The sequence below is a fragment of the Rhinoraja longicauda genome, chromosome 38, assembly GCF_053455715.1.
Source record: "Rhinoraja longicauda isolate Sanriku21f chromosome 38, sRhiLon1.1, whole genome shotgun sequence".
NCBI lineage: Eukaryota > Metazoa > Chordata > Chondrichthyes > Rajiformes > Arhynchobatidae > Rhinoraja > Rhinoraja longicauda.
In genome coordinates this window covers 9,810,467-9,836,870 of record NC_135990.1, presented here as the reverse complement: position 1 = coordinate 9,836,870, position 26,404 = coordinate 9,810,467, and the positions used below count along the sequence as shown (strand labels likewise).

Sequence of the window (26,404 nt, the reverse complement as noted above, 5' to 3'; positions counted from 1 at the left end):
TTCCTCACTCCCAAATAAGGGACAAAGGGTGACGTCACCCGCCCCGCGCCCCACGTGACCTCGCCCAGCCAGCGGCCACGTGCTCCCGCTCCACCAATGGCGGCAGCCGCTGGCTGGGCGAGGTCACGTGGGGCGCGGGGCGGTGACGTCACCCATTGTCCCTTATTTGGGACTGGGGAAGTTGGCAACCGTACATGTGACAAGTTCTTTGTCTTGCGTACCATGTGCAAAGGGTCGTCATGCACAGATGCTCCCAAAGATACTAGAGGAGCAAGATAGACCACTCGACCCTACAAACCGTCGTACGTCACGGCGGCCATCTTAGTAGGCAGAAACTTGCAGAAACATTTAAAAAGAAAAATAACAACAATCTGTGAATTGTTAGATGAGATATATTCTGCCTTTTAATGGTATCATCACACAGACTGTTCCCCCACAACACTGCGAGAGGCATAGCAGACGGCGGGCTTTGCTTACTAAAATGGCTGCTTTGCGTACTACACTTCAGTACAGGCGATTTCAACGGAGTGGTCCATCTTGTTCCTCTAGTATCTTTGGATGCTCCACAACTTACGATGCATCGACTTACGGTATTTCGACTTTGCGCTGGTGCCATCGCTGGGCAACGGCAGCGAGCATTAAATGCATTTTCGACGTACGATATTTTCGGTTTACGATGGGTTTCTCAGGGCGTAACCCCACCTTAAGTTGAGGAGCATCTGTATAGAGCACCGACAAAGTTAGCATTCAACATAGTCCCAATGGTTCCTCTTCGTTCTTTCAATGCCCCCCCCGCCCATGCCAGGACCCCCTTTGTTCTCCCCTCCCCCTCCCTCCCCCCCACGGATAACATCTTGGGCAGCACGGTGGCGCAGCGGTAGAGTTGCTGCCTTACAGCGGCGGAGGCCCGGGTTCGATCCCGACTACGGGTGCTGCCTGTACGGAGTTTGTACGTTCTCCCCGTGACCAGCGTGGGTTTTCTCCGAGATCTCCGGTTTCCTCCCACACTCCAAAGACGTGCAGGTTGATTGGCTTGGTGTAATTGTACATCGTCCCGAGTGTGTGTAGGATAGTGTTAATGTGTGGGGATCGCTGGTCAGCACGGACTCGGTGGGCCGAAGGGCCTGTTTCTTAAGGATAGCGGAGTCAGGGGGTACGGGGAGAAGGCAGGAACGGGGAACTGATTGAGAATGATCAGCCATGATCACATTGAATGGCGGTGCTGGCTCGAAGGGCCGAATGGCCTCCTCCTGCACCTATTGTCCATTGTTCTGTGCTTTCCCGCTAAATGAAACCAGGGCACCCGGAGAAAACCCACGTGGTCACGGGGAGAACGTAGAAACTCTGTACAGACGGCTCCCGTGGTCAGGATCGAACCCGGGTCTCCGGCGCGGTGAGGCGGCAACTCTACCGCTGCCCGACCGAATTCCTCCAGCGCTTTGCCTTCTGCTCGCGATTCCAGCGCCTGCAGTTCCTCGTGTGGTGGTCTTTTTCCCCAGGCTCGGGGGGTTGGTCTGCTTCTCGGGCCAGGAGGACCTCCGGCTGCTGCTCGCTGCCTGGCCACACGCGGAGCCGGTCTCCAGGGCGCTCCTGGGTTGCATCGAGGATGGCACCATCGACGCCGGCAGCACGGTGAGTGTCAACCAGAGAGCAGTCCCCATCGGCGGTCTCTCCAAGCGAGCGTGACTGTCCTCTCCGTAGGGTCGGTACGCCTGTGCGCGACTCTGTTTAACGTGGGGAGACTGGTGCACAGACAGTCCTTGACAGATCTGGGTCAGGATCCAGTGGCACAGAGCCCAAGACGACCGGGGACCCTGTTCTGCTGCGGCCTTCATCCATCCGCCTTCTCAGCCGTTGTGACGCTCCACTAAAGTCATCCAACATAGACAATAGGTGCAGGAGGAGGCCATTCGGCCCCGTCGAGCCAGCACCGCCATTCAATGTGATCATGGCTGATCATTCTCAATCAGTACCCCGTTCCTGCCTTCTCCCCATACCCCCTGACTCCGCTATCCTTAAGAGCTCTATCCAGCTCTCTCTTGAATGCATTCAGAGAATTGGCCTCCACTGCCTTCTGAAGCAGAGAATTCCACAGATTCACAACTCCATGCCTGAAAAAGTTTTCCCTCGTCTCCGTTCTAAATGGCCTACCCCTTATTCTTAAACTGTGTGGCCCCTTGTTCTGGACTCCCCCAACATTGGGAACATGTTTCCTGCCTCTAACGTGTCCAACCCCTTAATAATCTTATACGTTTCGATAAGATCCCCTCTCATCCTTCTAAATTCCAGTGTATGCAAGCCTAGTCGCTCCAGTCTTTCAACATATGACAGTCCCGCCATTCCGGGAATTAACCTAGTAAACCTACGCTGCACGCCCTCAATAGCTCATCCTCCGCCTGTTCCACCGTTGGGGTCTTGGTTGGATCGCTCTTTGTCAGGGACCTCCCCCTCGACCTTACTGCCACGGGTGACCCTACCAGGAGCGTGGCTCCAGACGAGCATCGCTCTCAGGATCTCAGGACCACATGAGCGTCTCCACCACGACAAGGTGACAACCCATGGAGAAGACCCAGAGAGCACTGCTGAACCACTGTCCACCTCCTTGATGCCCCTCAGACTATCCTTGATTGGACTTTGCTGGCTAAACGTTATTCAACTGATCTCCCGGTGGCTGAGCACTTCAACTCCCCCTCCCATTCCCAGTCTGACCTTTCTGTCATGGGCCTCCTCCAGTGCCATAGTGAGGCCCACCGCAAATTGGAGGAACAGCACATCATATTTCGCCTGGGCAGCTTGCAGCCCAGTGGTATGAACATCGACTTCTCCAACTTTAGATAGTTCCTCTCTTCCCCTCCTCCTTCCCAGTTCTCCCTCTATCTTCCTGTCTCCACCTATATCCTTCCTTTGTCCCGCCCCCCCTGACATCAGTCTGAAGAAGGGTCTCGACCCGAAACGTCACCCATTCCTTCTCTCCCGAGATGCTGCCTGACCTGCTGAGTTACTCCAGCATTTGGTGAATAAATCGATTTATACCAGCATCTGCAGTTATTTTCTTATACTAAACGTTACTCCCTCATCGTGTATCTGTGTACACTGCTAATGCATTGATTGTAATCATGTGTTGCCTTTCCGCTGACTGGTTAGCGCGCAACAAATGCTTTACGCTGTACCTCGGTGCACGTGACAATGAACTAAACTGGGTATCCCCGGCTGGGGTAACGCGTGTGTCATCAAATCTCCTTCAGTGGGTTCCCCCAAGATCATCCCAGAATATTACTTCCCCCTTCTGCCGTTTAGTTGAGTTGAGTTTTGAGTTTATTGTCACGTGTACCGAGCGAGGTACAGTGAAAAGCTTTTTGTTGCGCGCTGCGGAAAGACACTGCGTGATTACAATCGAAGAAGGGTCTCGACCCGAAACGTCACCCATTCCTTCTCTCCCGAGATGCTGCCTGACCCGCTGAGTTACTCCAGCATTTTGTGAATAAATACCTTCGATTTGCACCAGCATCTGCAGTTGTCTTCTTCTATTACAATCGAGCCGTCTACAGTGTACAGATCCACGATGAAGGAATAACGCTTAGTGCAAGATAAAGTGTGGGAGCTGGCAACCAGAACTGCACACAGGTGTGGTCTCACTTGAACAGCTGCATCATGATTTGCCCCCTCTTGATCTGAATACCATACAAACATAGAAACATCGGTGCAGGAGGAGGGCATTCGGCCCTTCGAGCCTGTACGCACCGCCATTCATTGTGATCATGGCTGATCGTTCTCAATCAGTACCCTGTGCCTGCCTTCTCCCCATATCCCTTGATTCCACTAGCCCCAAGTGCTCTATCTAACTCTCTCTTAAATCCATCCAGTGATTTGGCCTCCACTGCCCTCTGCGGCAGAGAATTACACAAATTCACAACTCTCTGGGTGAAATAGTTTTTTTCTCACCTCAGTTTTAAATGGCCTCCCCTTTATTCTTAGACTGTGTGGCCCCTGGTTCTGGACTCGCCCAACATTGGGAACACTTTTCCTGCATCTAGCTTGTCCAGTCCTTTTATAATTTTATATGTTTCTATAAGATCCCCTCTCATCCTTCTAAACTCCAGTAAATACAAGCCTAGTCTTTTCAATCTTTCCTCATATGACAGTCCCGCCATCCCGGGGATCAATCTCGTGAACCTACGCTGCACTGCCTCAATTACAAGGATGTCCTTCCTCAAATTAGGAGATCAAAACTGTACACAATACTCCAGATGTGGTCTTACCAGGGCCCTATACAACTGCAGAAGAACCTCTTTACTCCTACACTGAAATCCTCTTGTTATGAAGGCCAACATGCCATTAGCTTTCTTCACTGCCTGCTGTACCTTCAGTGAACCTTCCCAATGCAGGCAGGCATGCCAAACGCTTCCTTCACCACCCTGCCCACCTGCTAAAGGAAGGATCTCATGAAGTTGGCAATGGATGCAGAAGTGATTTATCAGGATCTTACCTGGGCTGGAGGGCTCAGAGCTATAGAGCCATAGAATGATACAGTGTGGAAACAGGCCCTTCGGCCCAACTCGCCCACACCGGCCAACAATGTCCCAGCTACACTAGTCCCACTTGCCTGCGCTTGGTCCATATCCTTCCAAACCTGTCCTATCCATGTACCTGTCCAACTGTTTCTTAAACAATGGGATAGTCCCATCCTCAACTACCTCCTCTGGCAGTTTGTTCCATACACCCACCACCCTCTGTGTGAAAAGAGTAACCTCTCGGATTCCTATTAAATCTTTTCCCCTTCACCTTGAACCTATGTCTACTGGTCTTTGATTCCCCTACTCTGGGTAAAAGACTCTGTGCATCTACCCGATCTATACCTCTCATGATTTTGTACACCTCAATAAGATCTCCTCCCCTCATCCTCCTGTGCTCCATGGAATAGAGACCCAGCCTACTCAACCTCTCCCTGTAGCTCACCCCCTCTAGTCCTGGATTGAGTAAAGAGCCTGTCCCACTTAAGCGATTTTAAGGCGACTGCCGGTGACCAGACTGTTGTCGACAGTTCGCCGGGTGTCGTGGGCATGATCGTGAGGAGTCTTCCAAGAATCGTAGTGGATCTCAGCGCGTCGCTGAGAAATCATCCGGAGTGAAATCTCTCGGGGACATCTGGCTTGTCGCCAGGTATCGTTGCTTATTGCGGGCGCTGCCTGTCACATGCTGTCCCCAGGTTTGCTAGCTTCTCTTAGATGCATTTAGAAGCACATAATATTAAAATAAGTCAAGTCATTTGAAGATACCATAAAATGCTTGTGTTTAACCAATTTATTTACCGTCAGGACATTTGACAGGTAGATTGGAGGTGACAGTTTGACGGTCAGGTAAGCGTGGGAATTTTCGCGATGTTTATGGCCGTCAGCGATTACATTTAAAGTGGGCTCCCAACCCAGATATGCAACCCAGAAACCAGATATGCATCTCCCGTACATTTTCAAAGAATGCCCACACACTTTTCACAAAAATCCATTTAACCACTTTTAAAATTAAATTTCTTAATACTGCTGTTAGTAAACTGGAAGTCAATCCAGTTTATGCCTCGTTACCGTGAAGCTTGGTTTTCATGTAACCCGGGCAAGATGTTATATTTCAAAACTCTCAAGTAATTACAGACTTGTCAGTGATTTCAGCGAAAATTAGTACGCCGGAGAAGCATTGACAGCGTGGGAATCTCGCAATGTTTCCGAAGACGCTGTGATCTCCACCTGACTCGGCATTGTCGTGGTCATTGTCGTGGTCATTGTCGTGGTCGTTGTCGTGGTCGTTGTCGTGGTCGTTGTCGTTGTCGTGGTCATTGTCGTTGTCGTGGTCGTGGTCGTGGTCGTGGTCATTGTCGTGGTCATTGTCGTGGTCATTGTCGTGGTCATTGTCGTGGGGTAAAAGAAAACTTTGGCGATCTGCTACGACTTTGACAGTCGCCGGCAGTCGCCTAAAAAACCACCTAAGTGCGACCGGCCCTTTACAGGGAGAGGTTGGAACTTTTTCTTTGGACCGTAGGAGACCTTATTGAGGTGTAAAAGATTATAAAGGGGATGGATACAGTGAACACTCAGTCTTTTCCCCCTGGGTAGGAGATTCTAAAACTAGAGGGCATACCTTGCCTCTTTAGAGATCTGTGCACCTATATTCCCAAATCTCTCTGCTCTGCAACACTCTCCAGGGTTCTACCATTCAATGGGCAAGTCCTGTCCAAGTTGGACATACCAAAGTACAACATCTTAGTAAAGGATGAGCCAAGGTCTTGTTTTTTTTTGTTTTTTTAAATCAAAAATATTTATTCAAATATTAAAATAATATATACAATACAATGAAACCAAAATAGGACCCACCACCAGAATATTATACAAGCAAATATACCAATTGAGACTATTATACAATTATATTACAATCCCCATCCAGGATACATCCAATCCCCTGCGGTGCCCAGCGGTCCCGGAAACCCCCCAGGGTGCCCGTGGACAGCGCGTGGTTCCTCTCCAACACCACCCGGGCGCGGATGTAACCCCGGAAAAGGGGCAGGCAGCTGGCTCGGGCAGAGCCCTCTTCCGCCTGGCGCCGTGAGCCGCGGATGGCCAGCTTGGCCAGGCCCAACCAGGACATCTTCGGCCCTACCCTCTCCCCCTACGCACAGGGTGTCCAAAGATGAGGATGGTGGGTGAAAAGTACAGCCAAAAAGCAAGGAGCAGCCCCTTTAGATATTGGAACAGGGGCTGCAACCTCACATACTCCATGTACACGTGGTACACAGACTCACATACTCCATGTACACGTGGTACACGGACTCTTCCAACCCGCAAAAGTGGCAGACGGCTGGCGGTCTGGTGAACCAACCGCGAGAGAAACAGGTTGCAGGGGAGCCAAGGTCTTGTTGGAAGGGTGGAGGTGGCCATTGGGTCCTGTTGCATGTGGCTGTGTTGGAGCTACGTCTGTCCATGCTCCATCAGGGAAGCCCACGACTGATGCTCCTACGTTCCTAAGTGATAGGAGCCTAATTAGGCCATTCAGTCCATGAAGTGGCACGGTGGCGTAGCGGTAGAGTTGCTGCCTTACAGCGCCAGGGACCCGGGTCCCAGGTTCGATCCCGACTACGGGTGCCGTCTGTACGGAGTTTGTACGTTCTCCCCGTGACCTGCGTGGGTTTTCTCCGAGATCTTCGGTTTCCTCCCACACTCCAAAGACGTGCAGGTTTGTAGGTTAATTGGCTTGGTAAAATGTAAATTGTCCCTAGTGTGTGTGGGATGGTGTTAATGTGCGGGGATCGCTGGTCGGCGTGGACCCGGTGGGCCGAAGGGCCTGTTTCCACACTATCCCTAAACTAAAGTAAACGAAAGTCTACTCCGCCATTCAAACATGGCTGATCTGTCTTTCCCTCTTCACCCCATTCTCCTGCCTTCTCCCCATAACCCCTGACACCCGCACTAATCAATAATCTGTCTATCTCTGCCGTAAAAATATCCACTGACTTGGCCTCCTGTGGCAAAGAGTTCCCCAGATTGGCCACCCTCAGATGCCTCTGACTCTGTGGGTCTGCTGGGTGTTTCCAGACGTCACTGGTCTACGTTCTCCTTTGCTAGGTGGCTCAACTCTTGGCCACGCATCTCCGGGGACGGAACGCGAGCACCTTGGCCCCTCGTGATCTGGTGGCTGTTGGCGGGATCCTGCCCGTGCTGGGGGTGTCGTTTCTGCAGAACCTGTCCGCCCAGCAAAGGTTGACGGTCCTCTCGGGGCTCGGCTCGGCCTCCGTCTCCGCTGCCCAGGTCAGTGGTCCTGCTCTGTGTGCCGCAGGGGTGAGCAGGGTGTAGGGTTGCCAACTGTCCCGTATTAGCCGGGACATCCCGTATTTTGGGCTACGTTGGTTTGTCCCGTATGGGGACCGCCCTTGTCCTGTATTAGGCCTAGGGGGCGGGGCGTTCTAGGCCCAGACACTGTAGGCCCAGGGGGCGCTGTAGGCCCAGACACTGTAGGCCCGGGGGGCGCTGTAGGCCCGGACACTGTAGGCCTGGACACTGTTGGTCCGAACACTGTAGGCCCGGGGGTTGCTGTAGGCCCGGATACTGTAGGCCCGGGGGTTGCTGTAGGCCCGGACACTATAGGCCCCGGGGGCCGCTATAGGCCCAGACAGTGTCGGCCCTGGTGCCGCCTAACGGAAGTTGCGTAGCAACCCGCCTCCCGGCCCGGGCGGCCGCCGTTGGTGGAGCGGGAGCACGTGGCCGCTGGCTGGGTGACGTCACGTGGGGCGCGGGGCGGTGACGTCACCTTTTGTCCCTTATTTGGGCGTGTGAAAGTTGGCAACCCTAACAGTGTGTGTGTCTGGGGGAGGAGCGTCAGGGTTTGCCGGGATAAATCTGTGGAAGAATGGCCTTGCTATTCACTGGGTGGAGCAGATGAGGTCACTTGACAAAGCAAATAAACCGGAGGGAGGAGGCAGTCTACTGTCTCACAACTCCAGCAGCCGAGTTTGATCCCGAGCTCGAGTGCTGACTTGGTGGAGTTTGCACGTTCTCTCTGTGACCGGGTGGGTTTTCCCCCGAGGGTCTCGGGTTTCGTCCCAGGTCCCTGGCTAGTAGGTTAGAAACATAAAACATAGAAACATAGGTGCAGGAGTAGGCCATTCGGTCCTTTGAGCCCGCACCGCCATTCAATGTGATCATGGCTGATCATCCAAAATCAGTAGACACAAAGTGCTGGAGTAACTTAGCAGGTCAGGCAGCATCTTGGGAGAGAAGGAATGGGTGACGTTTCGGGTCGAGACCCTTCTTCAGACTGATGTCAGGGGAGGGGGTGGGACAATGATAGAATGTAGTCGGAGACAGTAAGACTTGTGGGAGAACTGGGAAGGGGGTGGGGATGGAGAGGGAAAGCAAGGGCTATCTGAAGTTAGAGAAGTCAGTGTTCATGCCGCTGGGGTGTAAACTACTCAAGTGAAATATGAGGTGCTGTTCCTCCAATTTGCGCTTGGCCGCACTCTGACAATGGAGGAGGCCCAGGACATGGCAATCCTACACATCCAAAATCGGTACCCCATTCCTGCTTTCTCCCCATATCCCTTGATTCCATTAGTCCTAAGAGCTGTATCCAACTCTCTCTTGAAAACATCCAGTGAGCGGCACGGTAGCGCAGCGGTAGAGTTGCTGCTTTACAGCGAATGCATCGCCGGAGACTCAGGTTCGATCCTGACTACGGGTGCTACACTGTAAGGAGTTTGTACGTTCTCCCCGTGACCTGCGTGGGTTTTCTCCGAGATCTTCGGTTTCCTCCCACACTCCAAAGACGTACGGGTATGTAGGTTAATTGGCTGGGTAAATGTAAAAATTGTCCCTAGTGGGTGTAGGATAGTGTTAATGTGCGGGGATCACTGGGCGGCACGGACTTGGAGGGCCGAAAAGGCCTGTTTCCGGCTCTATATATATGATATGTGATCATCTAACCACAAAAGGAAATGAAGTGGGAAGGAAGGTGCGGCATTTTATTGGGAATGGGATTCATGGGCTTGTTTACCCTCAAGGGTCAACATGGATCTGTTGGGCTGAATGGCCACCTTCTGTGTCATAAGATGGCAGATCATGCACTCTGCACCTTCTTGTGGAGTGCTGCCACCTTGTCTTCAAACGTTCGGGTTTGTCTTGCCGACCGAGGCAAGAGCATTTCCCACCCACCGACCACGTCAAGCTAGTGGGTCAATCCCTGTAGAGAATTCTGCCAACGGACTCTGTAAAGGCCAACAAGACACTTCCATGTTTGAGCCCGTCTCTCAAGTGCGATGCCATGTGTAGACATGTGCAGATCAAAAGTCATAAAGAATAGGAGCAGAATTAGGCCATTCGGCCCAGAACGGAGATGAGGAAAAACTTTTTCAGTCAGAGAGTTGTGAATCTGTGGAATTCTCTGCTTCAGAAGGCAGTGGAGGCCAATTCTCTGAATGCATTCAAGAGAGAGCTGGATAGAGCTCTTAAGGATAGCGGAGTCAGGGGGTACGGGGAGAAGGCAGGAACGGGGTACTGATTGAGAATGATCGGCCATGATCACATTGAATGGCGGTGCTGGCTCGAAGGGCCGAATGACCTGCACCAATTGTCTATTGTCTATAAGTCTACCCTGCCATTCATTCACGGCTGATCTATCTCTCCCTCCTAACCCCATTCTCCTGCCTTCTCCCCATAACCCCTGACACCCGTACTAACCCCCCTCCCATTCCCAGTCTGACCTCTCTGTCATGGGCCTCCTCCAGTGCCATAGTGAGGCCCGCCGGAAATTGGAGGAGCAGCACCTCATATTTCGCCTGGGCAGCTTGCAACCCGGTGGTATGAACGTCGACTTCTCCAACTTCAGATAGCTCCTCTGTCCCTCTCTTCCCCTCCTCCTTCCCAGATCTCCCTCTATCTTCCTGTCTCCACCTATATCCTTCCTTTGTCCCACTCCCGACATCAGTCTGAAGAAGGGTCTCGACCCGAAACGTCACCCATTCCTTCTCTCCCGAGATGCTGCCTGACCTGCTGAGTTACTCCAGCATTTTGTGAAAGAATCTATCTATCTCTGCCTTAAAAATATCCACTGGCTTGGCCTCCACAGCCTTCTGTGGCAACGACTTCCACAGATTCACCACATTCACAGATGTGAGACAGCCACATCTGGGTGAGCAGGAATGTGTAGGAAGGAACTGCAGACGCTGGTTTACACTGCAAATCTACACAAAAAGCCGGAGTAACTCAGCGGGCCAGGCAGCGTCTCTGAAGAAAAGCAACAGGGAAGTTTCGGGTGGGTGCCCTAGTCTGAGGAAGGGCCTCGGCGCGAAACGTTCACCTATTCCTCCTCTTCGGAGATGCTGCCCTGAGCCGCTGAGTTACTCCAGCATTTTGTGTCTATCTTGACATCTGGGTGTGTATCGATTCCAGCTCCAAACACAAGCAGAGGTGACCCTGGCAGAAACGTAGTGAAGCGGGGTGGTGTTATGGGTACGACAAAATGAGTTCAGGGTACGGCAATGGTTTATCTGCAGTAACATCACAGGCAAATAGACTCAGACAACACACAGAAACAAATTGTACATAAATTACACACAATTCTAAAGGGTAGAAGGCAAGGCCATAGTGGATAAACAAAATTTGTCCAAAATAAACTCAGTTCATTCAATTCAATTAAACAAGGGCAATAATCGGTTATCAATCCTTAATACAATTATTTTTACTTTCGCTAACTTTTTGTAGGCTGATCAACTTGTGACCCAACTTACCAAGGAAGTCAATGTAAGTCTCCATCCACGCTCTCTGTTTTGACTTTTGAACGGAAGAATTTGGTGCAAATGTTGTCCTCATCACTGTTGGAACTGGAGCAGTGGGATCACATGTTCTTAGAGGAGATATGGCCTCCATTTGAATCCTCAGTGCCAGACTCTATGCATCTCTGTTCAATGCAGGTGATATTCCATCCATTTTTGGAGCTCGTTGTGTGAGGTGGGTAACTTTGCTGTAACTTTGCATTTGGAAACTCAGTCCCATAAATTCCAACAGTTGTATCGGGCCCTGGTAAGGCCACATCTGGAGTATTGCGTGCAGTTTTGGTCTCCTAATTTGAGGAAGGACATCCTTGTAATTGAGGCAGTGCAGCGTAGGTTCACGAGATTGATCCCTGGGATGGCGGGACTGTCATATGAGGAAAGATTGAAAAGACCAGGCTTGTATTTACTGGAGTTTAGAAGGATGAGAGGGGATCTTATAGAAACATATAAAATTATAAAAAGGACTGGACAAGCTAGATGCAGGAAAAATGTTCCCAATGTTGGGCGAGTCCAGAACCAGGGGCCACAGTCTAAGAATAAAGGGGAGGCCATTTAAAACTGAGGTGAGAAAAAAACTTTTTCACCCAGAGAGCTGTGAATTTGTGAAATTCTCTGCCGCAGAGGGCAGTGGAAGCCAAATCACTGGATGGATTTAAGAGAGAGTTAGATAGAGCTCTAGGGGCTAGTGGAATCAAGGGATATGGGGAGAAGGCAGGCACAGGGTACTGATTGAGAACGATCAGCCATGATCACAATGAATGGCGGTGCGTACAGGCTCGAAGGGCCGAATGCCCTCCTCCTGCACCCATGTTTCTATGTTTCTATGGTATTTAGATCAAGAGGGGGCAAATCCTATAGAGACATGTAAAATTATAAAGCTAATTATAATTTGCTAATAATAATTATAATATAAAGCTAATTATAATTTAAGGACAAGCCGGATGCAGGAAAAATGTTCCCAATGTTGGGCGAGTCCAGAACCAGGGGCCACACAGTCTTAGAATAAAGGGGAGGCCATTTAAAACGGAGGTGAGAAGGAACTTTTTCACCCAGAGAGTTGTGAATTTGTGGAATTCTCTGCCACAGAGGGCAGTGGAGGCCAATTCACTGGATGGATTTAAGAGAGAGTTAGATAGAGCTCTAGGAGTTAGTGGAATCAAGGGATATGGGGAGAAGGCAGGCACGGGTTACTGATTGTGGATGATCAGCCATGATCACAATGAATGGCGGTGCTGGCTCGAAGGGCCAAATGGACTCCTCCTGCACCTATTTTCTATGTTTCTATGTTTCTAGTCTCATTCAAAGTTGGACCCATTGACACACACTGGACTCCTTGATTATTACAACTCCATTGCTATTGCACCACTCTATTTTGGGCAGGTACATGGATTGCAGCAGTTTAGAAGGACATGGGTCTAACATGGGTAAATGCCCCATCTAGTAAGAATAGAAAGGCAGATTATTATCTGAATGGTGTCAAGTTAGGAAGAGGGGATGTTCAACGAGATCTGGATATCCTAGTGCATCAGTCACTGAAAGGAAGCATGCAGGTACAGCAGGCAGTGAAGAAAGCCAATGGAATGTTGGCCTTCATAACAAGAGGAGTTGAGTATAGGAGCAAAGAGGTCCTTCTACAGTTGTACCGGGCCCTGGTAAGACCGCACCTGGAGTACTGTGTGCAGTTTTGGTCTCCACATTTGAGGAAGGATATTCTTGCTATTGAGGGCGTGCAGCGTAGGTTCACTAGGTTAATTCCCGGAATGGCGGGACTGTCGTATGTTGAAAGGCTGGAGCAATTAGGCTTGTATACACTGGAATTTAGAAGGATGAGGGGGGATCTTATTGAAACATATAAGATAATTAGGGGATTGGACACATTAGAGGCAGGAAACATGTTCCCAATGTTGGGGGAGTCCAGAACAAGGGGCCACAGTTTAAGAATAAGGGGTAGGCCATTTAGAACGGAGATGAGGAAGAACTTTTTCAGTCAGAGAGTGGTGAAGGTGTGGAATTCTCTGCCTCAGAAGGCAGTGGAGGCCAGTTCGTTGGATGCTTTCAAGAGAGAGCTGGATAGAGCTCTTAAGAATAGCGGAGTGAGGGGTTATGGGGAGAAGGCAGGAACGGGGTACTGATTGAGAGTGATCAGCCATGATCGCATTGAATGGCGGTGCTGGCTCGAAGGGCTGAATGGCCTCCTCCTGCACCTATTGTCTATTGTCTATTGTCTATTGTGATTAGCATGGGCAAGTTGGTCTGTCAGGACTGTTTCCGTTCTGTATAACTGTGACCCTCCCTTGGTTTTGAAGGTTTCCTGATGATCTGACCCAAATTAACCAGAAAATGTCCAAACGTAGTAAAAATATGAAAGGGCATGTCCTCACTGAACGGCCTCCAGGCAAAGATCTCGCCCCTGATCCATTCACTGATCGCAGATGTAAAGTCTGCAGGTGAGGATTGTCATTGAGTTGACCTGTGACGGTTCACTCATTGGGCCAATGAGTTCTCGTCAAGGCTGGATGGTAGCTGGCAGTCACCTGTCTGAGCTGGTGGAGGGCACTGATTCTACGGGACCGTTTGCCAGCTGGAGCTGTGCGTTTTCACACTTCTACACCTCTTGCCTGGTGGGAGAGGGGAGAAGAGGGAGTGACCGGGGTGAGACTGGTCCTTGATGATGCTGCTGGCCTTGCCGAGGCAGCGTGAGGTGTAGATGGAGTCAATGGAGGGAGGTTGGTTTGCATGATGGTCTGGGCTGCTGGCCTTGCCGAGGCAGCGTGAGATGTAGATGGAGTCGATGGAAGGGAGGTTGGTCTGTGTGATGGTCTGGTCTGCTGGCTTTGCCGAGGCAGCGTGAGGTGTAGATGGAGTCAATGGAGGGAGGTTGGTTTGCATGATGGTCTGGGCTGCTGGCCTTGCCGAGGCAGCGTGAGGTGTAGATGGAGTCGATGGAAGGGAGGTTGGTCTGTGTGATGGTCTGGGCTGCTGGCTTTGCCGAGGCAGCGTGAGGTGTAGATGGAGTCAATGGAAGGGAGGTTGATTTGTGTGATGGTCTGGGCTACGCTGCGTCCACAACTCTCTGCAATTTCTCACGGTCTTGGACGGGGCTGTTCCCAAACGAAGCTGCGATGGATCCCTGGCAAAATGCTTTCTACGGTGCATCTGTCGAGGTTGGTGGGAGTTGTTGGGGGCATGCCGAACCTCCTCACCCTTAGTGGGGTTGCTTGGCCTTTTTGGCCATGGTACACATGACCCCAATATCCCAATACCAACAGGACTAGTTTCCGGTGAGGACTGCAAACTTACTGTAAAGATGGAAGGAGACCATATATGATGTATCTCAGAAAGGAGGTCACGGTGGCGCAGCGGTAGAGTTGCCGCCTTACAGCGAATGCAGCGCCGGAGACCCGGGTTCCATCCCGACTACGGGCGCCGTCTGTACGGAGTTTGTACGTTCTCCCCGTGACCTGCGTGGGTTTTCTCCGAGATCTTCGGTTTCCTCCCACACTCCAAAGACGTGCAGGTTTGTAGGTTAATTGGCTCGGTGTGTGTGTAAAATTGTCCCTAGTGTGTGTAGGATAGTGTTAGTGCGCGGGGATCGCTGGCCGACGCGGACTCAGTGGGCCGAAGGGCCTGTTTCCGCGCTGTATCTCTAAACTAAACTAAACTATTGATGCTGATCTGTGGGCCTTGTTGACTATTCCAGGTGACCGTGGATGTCCTTTGCCACCTGGGCCGTCTGCTGCCAGGCGTGGGCGTGTCCGCCCTGCGGCTCCTACCCCCGCCAGTCTTGGCCGGAGCCTGCTCGTGCTTCCGCCCGTTCCTGGCCCACCTCTCCTCCGCCCACAAGGCCGTGCTCCTGGAGGCTCTCCGGGTAAGACCGGCCGCGAGGATCCACGCTCCGGGTCGGGGCTGACGCACGGCTTGCTGGCTAACATGCAAAGCATTGCTGCTCTCTGTCTCCTTCAAAAGACATTTGCACAGATATATGGTGTACTAGACCAAGTGGACCCGTTGGGCACAAACCTCTCCTGCATTGGTGCAGCACCCTCTCCCCTCCCAGCCCCCTCCCCTCTCCCCCCTCCCCCCACCCTTCCCACCTCCCCACCTCCCCGCCACCCTACCCCCCTCCACTCCTCCCCCTCCCTCCCTCCTCCCCTCTCCCACTTCCTCCACCCCCCTCCCCCCACCTCCCCCCTCCCTCCTCCCCTCTCCCACTTCCTCCACCCCCCTCCCCCCCACCTCCCCTCCTCCCTCCACCTCCCCTCTCCCACTTCCTCCACCCCCTCCCCCCCTCCCCCCCTCCCCTCCTACCTTCACCCCCCCTTCCTCTCCCCCCACTCCATCCTCCTCAACCCCCTTATCCTATTTTTGTCTTGTTATATTTTATCTGTGAATTATGTTTTCGGGCCTGTTGTGCTGCTGCAAGTAAGAATGTCACTGTTGTGTTGGCGGTACAAATGATGATTAAACACATCTTGTGTCTCCATCTGATTCACGGTGGCATTGAGACTTCACCGGTCTTTGACCTTGGCATTGATTTTGGGTCCTTCTGCAGAGCGTGGAGAGGGATGCAGGGCGGCGTTTCGGTCTCCTTGGCTGCCTGGTCCCATTTGTTCCCTTGAAAGACCTCGCCTTCGATCCGGAGACCTTCCTGAGAAACCGCAGCCTCTTCGGGGAATGGCGGTGGTCCCTGCAGCAGGTTGGTGGGCCGCACAGTTTGCGCAGCGGTAGAGTTGTTCCAGCACGGGAGACCTGGGTTGCATCCTGACTGCGGGAGCTGCCGTTTGTACCTGCGTGGGACCGCGTGGGTTTTCTCCGGGTGTAGATGTGCGGGTTTGTAGTTTAATTGACCTCTGTAAATTACTCCTACTGTGTAGAGAGTGGAGGTGAAAGAGGAATAACATAGAACTAGTGTGAGTGGCTGATCGATGGTCAGCATAGACGGGCAGAAGGGCCTGTTTCCATATCTTTATCTATAAATGAAATAAATAAAATTCTTCATTCTGAAGGGCACAACCTTGCTGAATAATACCCAAGAATCCTACATCTTGCCTGTATTTTTGGCCGCAAGACTGATTTTTACCTTTCTCATTTCCCTGAGTCTTTTGCCCCATCTTGCTCCCCAACCTTTTCTCCCCATCTCTCCAGACTCTCCCATTACCCCCAATTCTCCACCCCCCTCCACTCCCCATCACTTTCACTTTGTACAGAGACGGGGTACCTGCAATGGAGGTGGATACAACAAGGCTTATCTTGTGCGGCACGGTGGCGCAGCGGTAGAGTTGCTGCCTTACAGCGAATGCAGCGCCGGAGACTCCGGTTCCATCCTGACTACGGGCGCCGTCTGTACGGAGTTTGTACGTTCTCCCCGTGACCTGCGTGGGTTTTCTCCGAGATCTTCGGTTTCCTCCCACACTCCAAAGACGTGTGGGTTTGTAGGTTAATTGGCTGGGCAAAATGTAAAAATTGTCCCTAGTGGGTGTAGGATAGTGTTAATGTGCGGGGATCGCTGGGCGGCACGGACCCGGTGGGCCGAAGGGCCTGTTTCTGTGCTGTATCTCTAAATCTAAAAAATCTAAAAATCTTATCGAAGATGGACACAAAGTGCTGGAGTAACTCAGTGGGTCAGGCAGCATCTCCGGAGAGTAGGAATGGGTGACGTTTCGGGTCGAGACCCTTCGTCAGACTTAACCAGCATCTGCTATTCCTTGTTTCTACTCTGCTTCTACACTGACCTAATTGGTCTGTTCTGAATCTAGCCATTACATGTCAGAGGAGTTACGCAAATACTTTTATAGGCAATGCAGAGGAGGTTAGACACAAAATGCCGGGGGAACTCAGAGGGTCAGTCAGCATCTCTGGAGAGAAGGAATGGGTGACGTTTTGGGTTGGGATCCTTCTTCAACCCTTCTCCAGAGATGCTGACTGACCTACTTAAGGGCCCGTACCACTTAGGCGATTTTTTAGGCGACTGCCGGCGACTGTCAAAGTCGTAGCAGATCGCCGAAATGTTCTTTTACCCGACGACAATGACCACGACAATGACCACGACAATGACCACGACAATGACCACGACAATGACCACGACAATGACCACGACAATGACCACGACAATGACCACGACAATGACCACGACAATGACCACGACAATGACCACGACAATGACCACGACAATGACCACGACAATGACCACGACAATGACCACGACAATGACCACGACAATGACCACGACAATGACCACGACAATGACCACGACAATGCCGAGTCAGGTCGAGATTGCAGCGTCTTCGGAAACATCGTGAAATTCCCACGCTGTCAATGCTTCTCCGGCGTCTTGATTTTTGCTGGAATCACTGACAAGTCGGTAAGTACTTGAGTTTTGAACTATAACATCTTGCCCGGGTTACTTGAAAACCAAGCTTCACTGTAACAAGGCGTAAACTGGATTGACTTCCAGTTTACTAATGGCAGTGTTAAGAAATTTAATTTAAAAAGTGGTTAAATGGATTTTTGTGCAGAGTGTGGGCATTCTTTGAAAATGTACGGGAGATGCATATCTGGTTTCTGGGTTGCATATCTGGGTTGGGAGCCCACTTTAAATGTAATCGCTGACGGCCATAAACATCGCAAAAATTCCCACGCTTACCTGACCGTCAAACTGTCGCCTCCAATCTACCTGTTAAATGTCCTAGAAACATAGAAACATAGAAAACAGGTGCAGGAGTAGGCCATTCGGCCCTTCGAGCCTGCACCGCCATTCAATATGATCATGGCTGATCATCCAGCTCAGTAACCTGTACCTGCCTTCTCTCCATACCCCCTGATCCCTTTATCCACAAGGGCCACATCTAACTCCCTCTTAAATATAGCCAATGAACTGGCCTCAACTACCTTCTGTGGCAGAGAATTCCACAGACTCACCACTCTCTGTGTGAAGAAATGTTTTCTCATCTCGGTCCTAAAAGGCTTCCCCCTTATCCTTAAGCTGTGACCCCTGGTTCTGGACTCCCCCAACATCGGGAACAATCTTCCCGCATCTAGCCTCTCCAACCCCTTAAGAATTTTATATGTTTCTATAAGATCCCCCCTCAGTCTTCTAAATTCCAGCGAGTACAAGCCCAGTCTATCCAGTCTTTCTTCATATGAACGTCCTGCCATCCCAGGGATCAATCTGGTGAACCTTCTCTGTACTCCCTCTAAGGCTAGAATGTATTTCCTCAGATTAGGAGACCAAAACTGTACGCAATACTCCAGGTGCGGTCTCACCAAGGCCCTGTACAACTGCAGCAGAACCTCCCTGCTCCTGACGGTAAATAAATTGGTTAAAACACAAGCATTTTATGGTATCTTCAAATGACTTTACTTAATTTAATATTATGTGCTTCTAAATGCATCTAAGAGAAGCTAGCAAACCTGGGGACAGCATGTGACAGACAGCGCCCGCAATAAGCAACGATACCTGGCGACAAGCCAGCTGTCGCCGAGAAATGTCACTCCGGATGATTTCTCAGCGTCGCGCTGAGATCCACTACGATTCTTGGAAGACTCCTCACGATCATGCCCACGACACCCAGCGAACTGTCGGCGACAGCCTAGTCACCGGCAGTTGCCTTAAAATCGCCTAAAGTGGGACAGGCTCTTTAGTTACTCCAGCATTTTGGATCTATCTTCAGTATAAGCCAGCATCTGCAGTTTCATCCTGCACACAATACATAGGGAGGTATGGCCTTAATATGGGCAAATGGGATTGGCATGGATGGACTAGAAGGTTGGCCGGAATCTTTTTCTGTGCTGACCAACTCTGCAACATGATTCTCTCCCTCTCTCCTGGAGCCTTGAGATGGGGGTGTACGTGGAGAAAGCTGGTTGCAGTCTATAGCTGTGTACTGTGTTACATTTACATGAGGAGTCAGGTTGGAGAAAGTCCAGTGTGATATTGCATGGTCACTCTGTCATAAATCTCTCTCTTTATTCCAGGCACAGTTTATTTTCAAGAGGCTTCAAGAAGTGTCAAATATAACAAACAACTCCCTTCTGTGAGTAGAAATACCTGCGCGTTCCTGAGATGGATTTTTTAAAAAAAACGTTTGCCGTTTCCCTGAGTAACTCTGCAGGTCAGGCGTCATCTCTGAAGAAGGGTCTCGACCCAAAACATCACAGCAGTGGCTCAGCAATAAAGTTGGTGCCATACAGCACCAGCGACTCGGGTTGGATCCCAACCACGGGTGCTGTCTGCGCGGAGTTTGTACGTTCTCCCTGTGACCGCGTGGGTTTTCTCCGGGTGCTCCGGTTTCCTCCCGCACTCCAAAGACGTCCAAAAATTGGCTTCTGTAAATTGTAAATTGCCCCCAGTGCGTAGGGTGGTCGTTAGCCGGTGCGGACTCGATGGGCAGAAGGGCATGTTTTTGTGTTGGACAATAGACAACAGGTGCAGGAGGAGGCCATTCGGCCCTTCGAGCCAGCACTGTCATTCAATGTGATCATGTTGTATCTCTAAAGTCTAAAGTCACTGATTCACGTTCTCCAGAGATGCTGCCTGACCCGCTGAGTTACTCCAGCACATTATATTTTTGTCAAACATCTGCCAACAATGGCATATTGCGTGCCCCCGATTTATCGTTGCTTTTTGCATATCATATCATCATATCATATCATATATCTACAGCCGGAAACAGGCCTTTTCGGCCCTCCAAGTCCGTGCCGACCAGCGATCCCCGCACATTAACACTATCCTACACCCACTAGGGACAATTTTTACATTTACCCAGCCAATTAACCTACATACCTGTACGTCTTTGGAGTAATATCCTCCATTAATTTCTCCTACGTATCGTCTGTGTCTCTCGTTCCCCTTTCCCCTGACATCAGTCTGAAGAAGGGCCTCGACCCCGAAACGTCACCCATTCCTTCTCTCCAGAGATGCTGCCTGACCCGCTGAGTTACTCCAGCATTTTGTGTCTACCTATAGAACATTACAGCACAGGAACAGGCTGCTTGTTCCACAATGCCCATGCCAAACGTGCTTATCCACTGTTCCCTTGTGGTCTTTCCTGCTGGTTTTCCCCATTTGTGTACACCGGGTGGAGTTCAAGGGACGAGATGGGAGGGTGGGGGAAGATTGCACTTTGTTCCAGCAGAACCTTGACACTTCCAAAACCACACACAGAAAGGACCTCTGTCTCAAGTCAAATTGTGTGTATTGTCAAGTGGACATAGAAACATAGAAAATAGGTGCAGGAGTAGGCCATTTGGCCCTTCGAGTCTGCACCGCCATTCAATATGATCATGGCTGATCATCCAACTCAGTATCCCGTACCTGCCTTCTCTCCGTACCCCCTGATCCCTTTAGCCACAAGGGCCACATCTAACTCCCTCTTAAATATAGCCAATGAACTGGCCTCAACTACCTTCTGTGGCAGAGAATTCCACAGATTCACCACTCTCTGTGTGAAAAAAAGCGTTCTCATCTCGGTCCTAAAAGACTTCCCCCTTATCCTTAAACTGTGACCCCTTGTTCTGGACTTCCCCAACATCGGGAACAATCTTCCCGCATCTAGCCTGTCCAACCCCTTAAGAATTTTGTAAGCTTCTATAAGATCCCCCCCTCAATCCTCTAAATTCCAGCGAGTACAAGCCGAGTCTATCCAGTCTTTCTTCATATGAAAGTCCTGCCATCCCAGGAATCAATCTGGACCATAAGGTGAGGTACAGGAACAATGAAAATCTCGCTCACAGCAGCATCACAGGCACATAAACTCAGACAACACACAAAAACATAGATTACACGAGTTCCACAAGAGAATTTAATAAAAACTGCAAAAATCAAGACCATAGTGCAAAACACAATTAGAAAACAAGTCCACAATCGTGCAGGAGGTGGTCTGTGGTATTCAGTTGCAAAAGTGGGATTAGAGTTCACGAGTTCTAAAATTAGGCCATTCGGCCCTTCAGGCCTACACTGCCATTTGATCATGGCTGATCCATCTTTCCCTCTCAGCCCCATTCTCCCGCCTTCCCCCCACAACCCCTGACACCCGTACTAATCAAGAATCTGTCAATCTCCACTTTTAAAGTATCTGCTTGGTTCAAGGACCGGATGGCTGCATTAAATTAGCTTTTCCTGGTGTATCTTGTCTAGGGTTGCCAACTATCTCACTCCCAAATAAGGGATAAGGTGACGTCATCGCCCCGCGCCCCACGTGACCTCACCCAGCCAGTGGCATTTGCTCCCGCTCCACCAATGGCGGCCGCCGGGGCCGGGAGGCGGGTTGCTATGCGACCTCCGTTAGGCAGCACCCGGGCCTCTGGGCCTACACTGTTCGGACCTACACTGTCCGGGCCTACACTGTCCGGGCCTACACTGTCCGGGCCTACACTGTCCGGGCCTACACTGTCCGGGCCTACACTGTCCGGGCCTACACTGTCCGGGCCTACACTGTCCGGGCCTACACTGTCCGGGCCTACACTGTCCGGGCCTACACTGTCCGGGCCTACACTGTCCGGGCCTACACTGTCCGGGCCTACACTGTCCGGGCCTACACTGTCCGGGCCTACACTGTCCGGGCCTACACTGTCCGGGCCTACACTGTCCGGGCCTACACAGGCCGGGCCTACAGCGTCCGGGCCTACAGCGTCCGGGCCTAAACTCTCCGGGCCTACAATGCCCCCCCGGGGCCTAATAGGGGACAAGGGCAGTCCGTACAGGACAAACCAATTTAGCTCAAAATACACAATGTCCTGGCTAATACGGGACAGTTGGCAACCCTAATTTTGTCTGGCTTCTGTACCTCCTGCTCGATGGTAGTAGTGAGAAGGAAACACGGCCCAGATGGTGGGCATCTTTGATGATAGATGCCATCTTCATGAGGCTGCACCTTGTGTACAGTGGATGCTTTGGATGGAGGGGAGACAGACTACAGAGGACATCTTCAACAGTGCAGAGCTCCCTCAGTACCGAGCAGGGACATTGGTATGGAGAGGTGGGGATTGGAAGCTCTCCAGTTCAGTTCAGTTTAGTTTATTGTCACGTGTACAGTGAAAAGCTTTTGTTGCGTGCCAACAGTCAGCGAAAAGACAACACATGGTTACAAAGCAGCCACAGCCAGACATAAAAACAGCTTTTTTTCCGTGAGTAGTAGCTCTACTCAATAACCAAAAGTCTGTGGTCTCTTTTTGCTCTGGTTTATTTCACTCACATGTTTAAACTGTAATGTATTCTTAAAGTTTTATCCTTTATTCTTAATTGTTTACTGTATGTTTGTGTTGTTACTTGTGAGCGGAGCACCAAGGCACATTCCTTGTATATGTACATACTTGGCCGATAAACTTATTCATTCATTCATTCACTCATTCACTCATTCATTCATTCAATCGAGCCGTCCACAGTGTACAAAAGAGTAGAGATTTGAAAGAGTGGAGGGTAAGAAAATAACTGCAGATGCCGGTACAAATCAAAGGTATTTATTTCACAAAATGCTGGAGTAACTCAGCGGGTCAGGCAGCATCTCAGGAGAGAAGGAATGGGCGACGTTTCGGGTCGAGACCCTTCTGGGGTCCTCGACCCGAAACCTCGCCCGTTCCTTCTCTCCTGAGATGCTGCCTGACCTGCTGAGTTACTCCAGCATTTTGTGAAATAAAAGAGTGGAGTGATTATAACAAAGGGTTGACCTCGTTGGCTGCCATCTTGGAAGTGTAGGGTTCCAGCTCAGGGGTCGAGAGGGTGACCTACTGAACTGCCCCTCGTCGCCCTTCTGGTCCGAAGGCCAAACTTACATCTACGCTGCTGTGTTGGCTTTGCTGGGTGCCTGCTGTCGATGGGGTCTCTAAGCCGACTCTGCTTTCCTTTCCACCCCCAGGTCTTTGGGGAACGTGGCCAGAGGTGCGGACTGCGACGCTGTCCGCCGGCAGACCAGCGATTCGGAGTTCCTGGCGAGGGTCGGGTTCCTCGGCGGCCTGCACGGTGGGATCGGGCAGCCTCTGGTATGTGGCACCTGGAGGTAACCAGTCACTTTGCCCCCATGTTGGGTAAACAGTGGGCCCCTGGTTCAGTGGCTCTGACCTCCATCCTCTCCGGACCACAGCGGGGAGTGCCTGCGTTCTCTAACAACCACCCATCCCCCTCCGCTCTAACCCAGCTCCACGCTTCATCTCTTGCAGCGTAAATGCATCGTCAAGGAGCTCAGCGCTAGGCCTGGAACCTTCCGGATCGACATCCTGCGAATGGGCCCAGAGGTGGTGGCTGACTTACCGTGAGTGCTACCTATAGTCAATAGTCAATTTAGTTGTCACATACACATAATTTGTGCAGTGAAATGAAAAATTACCCGCAGTTCAACAATAAGACCAATAAGAATAATCAATAAAAATGCAATAACACAAACAATCATAAACCAACACCAAACAAAAGAAACATCCATCACAGTGAGTCTCCTCCAGTCACCTCCTCTCTGCGATGGAAAGCTTTTCTCTTCCCCTGCCGTCTATGGTATGTTAGCATTCATAGCAAGAGGATTTGAGTACAGGAGCAGGGAGGTTCTGCTGCAGTTGTACAGGGCCTTGGTGAGACCGCACCTGGAGTATTGTGTGCAGTTTTGGTCTCCTAATCTGAGGAAATACATTCTTGCCATAGAGGGAGTACAGAGAAGGTTCACCAGATTGATCCCTGGGGTGGCAGGACTTTCATATCCAGAAAGACTGGATAGATTCGGCTTGTACTCGCTGGAATTTAGAAGATTGAGGGGGGATCTTATAGAAACTTACAAGATTCTTAAGGGGTTGGACAGGCTAGGTGCAGGAAGACTGTTCCCGATGTTGGGGAAGTCCAGAACAAGGGGTCACAGTTTAAGAATAAGGGGGAAGTCTTTTAGGACCGAGATGAGAAAACATTTCTTCACACAGAGTGGTGAGTCTGTGGAATTCTCTGGCACAGAAGGTAGTTGAGGCCAGTTCATTGACTATATTTAAGAGGGAGTTAGATGTGGCCCTTGTGGCTAAAGGGATCAGGGGGTATGGAGAGAAGGCAGGTACAGGATACTGAGTTGGATGATCAGCCATGATCATATTGAATGGCAGTGCAGGCTCAAAGGGGCGAATGGCCTACTCCTGCACCTATTATCTATGTTTCTATGTTTCTATGTCTTCTCCCGCAGTCAGGCTGTGGAACTTGCCACATCGGGGCGGTCGTGGCTCCCGACATTGAAGCCCCCGCCGGGCGACCTGATTTGTCTTCTCCTCCCATGGTGTTGTGGAATCGGCAGCATGACAATGGCTAGGACAGTTTCCAGCACAACAACCTGTAGGCATTCATTGACGCACATCAATGTTCCCGATAGGTATTCATTGAAGGTAGACACAAAATGGTGGAGTAACTCAGCGGGGCAGGCAGCATCTCTGGAGAGTTCGGGTTGAGACCCTTCTTCATTGACGTACCCCAATGTTTTGGGATGGGTTTTCCTTGACGTACACTACAAGGTTCTTGATATTGAAAATTAAATAAAGGATTAAATAGCATGAGGGTTCACTTGTATTAGAGTCTAGGATTAGAGGTCACAGCCTCAGAATTAAAGGACGTTCTTTTAGGAAGGAGATGAGGAGGAATTTCTTTGGTCAGAGGGTGGTGAATCTGTGGAATTCTTTGCCACAGAAGGCCGTGGAGGCCAAGTCAGTGGATATATTTAAGGCAGAGATAGATAGATTCTTGATCAGTGCGGGTGTCAAGGGTTATGGGGAGAAGGCAGGAGAATGGGGTTAGGAGGGAGAGATAGTTCAGCCATGATTGAATGGCGGATTAGACTTGATGGGCCGAATGGCCCAATTCTGCTCCAATCACTTATGACCTGACGAGATGCAGCGTTAGGACTATCAGTGGTGTTGAGTGTGTGTGGTTTTACAAAATGCTGGGTGACGTTTCGGGTCGAGACCCTTCTTCAGTGTGTGTGTGTGTGTGTTGTGCTGTGAGACAGAGAGCCCAGTGCTATACCCACGTCACACCCTCGCGGGCACTGCCTCCGTCACCAGGCTTGTCTCTGCATCCCATTAACCTTCCGCCTCCACGTCCCGGCCTCCGTCAGTGTGTGACGACCAACATCAATAGCCCTTTGTTGGGCAATTCTCGCGGCAAACGCTTGCAGCAGCAAAACATCCATCCTGACCCATTGCCTCGTATCAGTTGAGCGGTTTAATTCATCCACCACCATACGTAGCAAGTGCTGTTTTCACACATCTTTATTTGCAACTAGTCGACCCGTCGGCTTCCCGTTGTGACAACGGTTGATGGATAAAGAGACACACGATTTTAATATTATTGACCGGCCAAACTTTTTAACGTGAGGACATTTCGCGCATTTACCCCAGGAGTCATCGTTCAACGAAGCACACGTTTAATGACAACGTTGAAGACGGAAGTATTAGATCAAAATGGCGATGTTTATTTTATGGGGCATGTGTCCAAAATACAGCCAAAATGGTACTCGATAGCGCTACAATTTGAACGAAAATTGATACTGCACAACGCAGGAGAATGGTGGGAAAGGCACGCGCGCGCACACACACACACACACACACACACACACACACACACACACACACACACACACACACACACACACACACACACACACACACACACACACACACACACACACACACACACACACACACACACACACACACACACACACACACACACACACACACACACACACACACACACACACACACACACACACACACACACACACACACACACACACACACACACACACACACACACACACACACACACACACACACACACACACACACACACACACACACACACACACACACACACACACACACACACACACACACACACACACACACACACACACACACACACACACACACACACACACACACACACACACACACACACACACACACACACACACACACACACACACACACACACACACACACACACACACACACACACACACACACACACACACACACACACACACACACACACACACACACACACACACACACACACACACACACACACACACACACACACACACACACACACACACACACACACACACACACACACACACA

General features: G+C 50.7%; 1 protein-coding gene across 1 annotated transcript in view; it reads left to right on the top strand.

Annotated features, from left to right (window-relative positions):
• Positions 1–26,404, top strand: part of LOC144610871 (stereocilin-like) — a 75,895-nt gene that overhangs the window by 22,325 nt on the left and 27,166 nt on the right. Inside the window, exons 9-16 of the mRNA XM_078429840.1 lie at positions 1,500–1,632; positions 7,608–7,790; positions 11,238–11,276; positions 15,009–15,176; positions 15,861–16,004; positions 19,283–19,341; positions 23,161–23,284; positions 23,462–23,553. Of these exons, the coding sequence (XP_078285966.1) occupies positions 1,500–1,632; positions 7,608–7,790; positions 11,238–11,276; positions 15,009–15,176; positions 15,861–16,004; positions 19,283–19,341; positions 23,161–23,284; positions 23,462–23,553 (942 nt within the window). The remainder of the gene's footprint in view (positions 1–1,499; positions 1,633–7,607; positions 7,791–11,237; positions 11,277–15,008; positions 15,177–15,860; positions 16,005–19,282; positions 19,342–23,160; positions 23,285–23,461; positions 23,554–26,404) is intronic.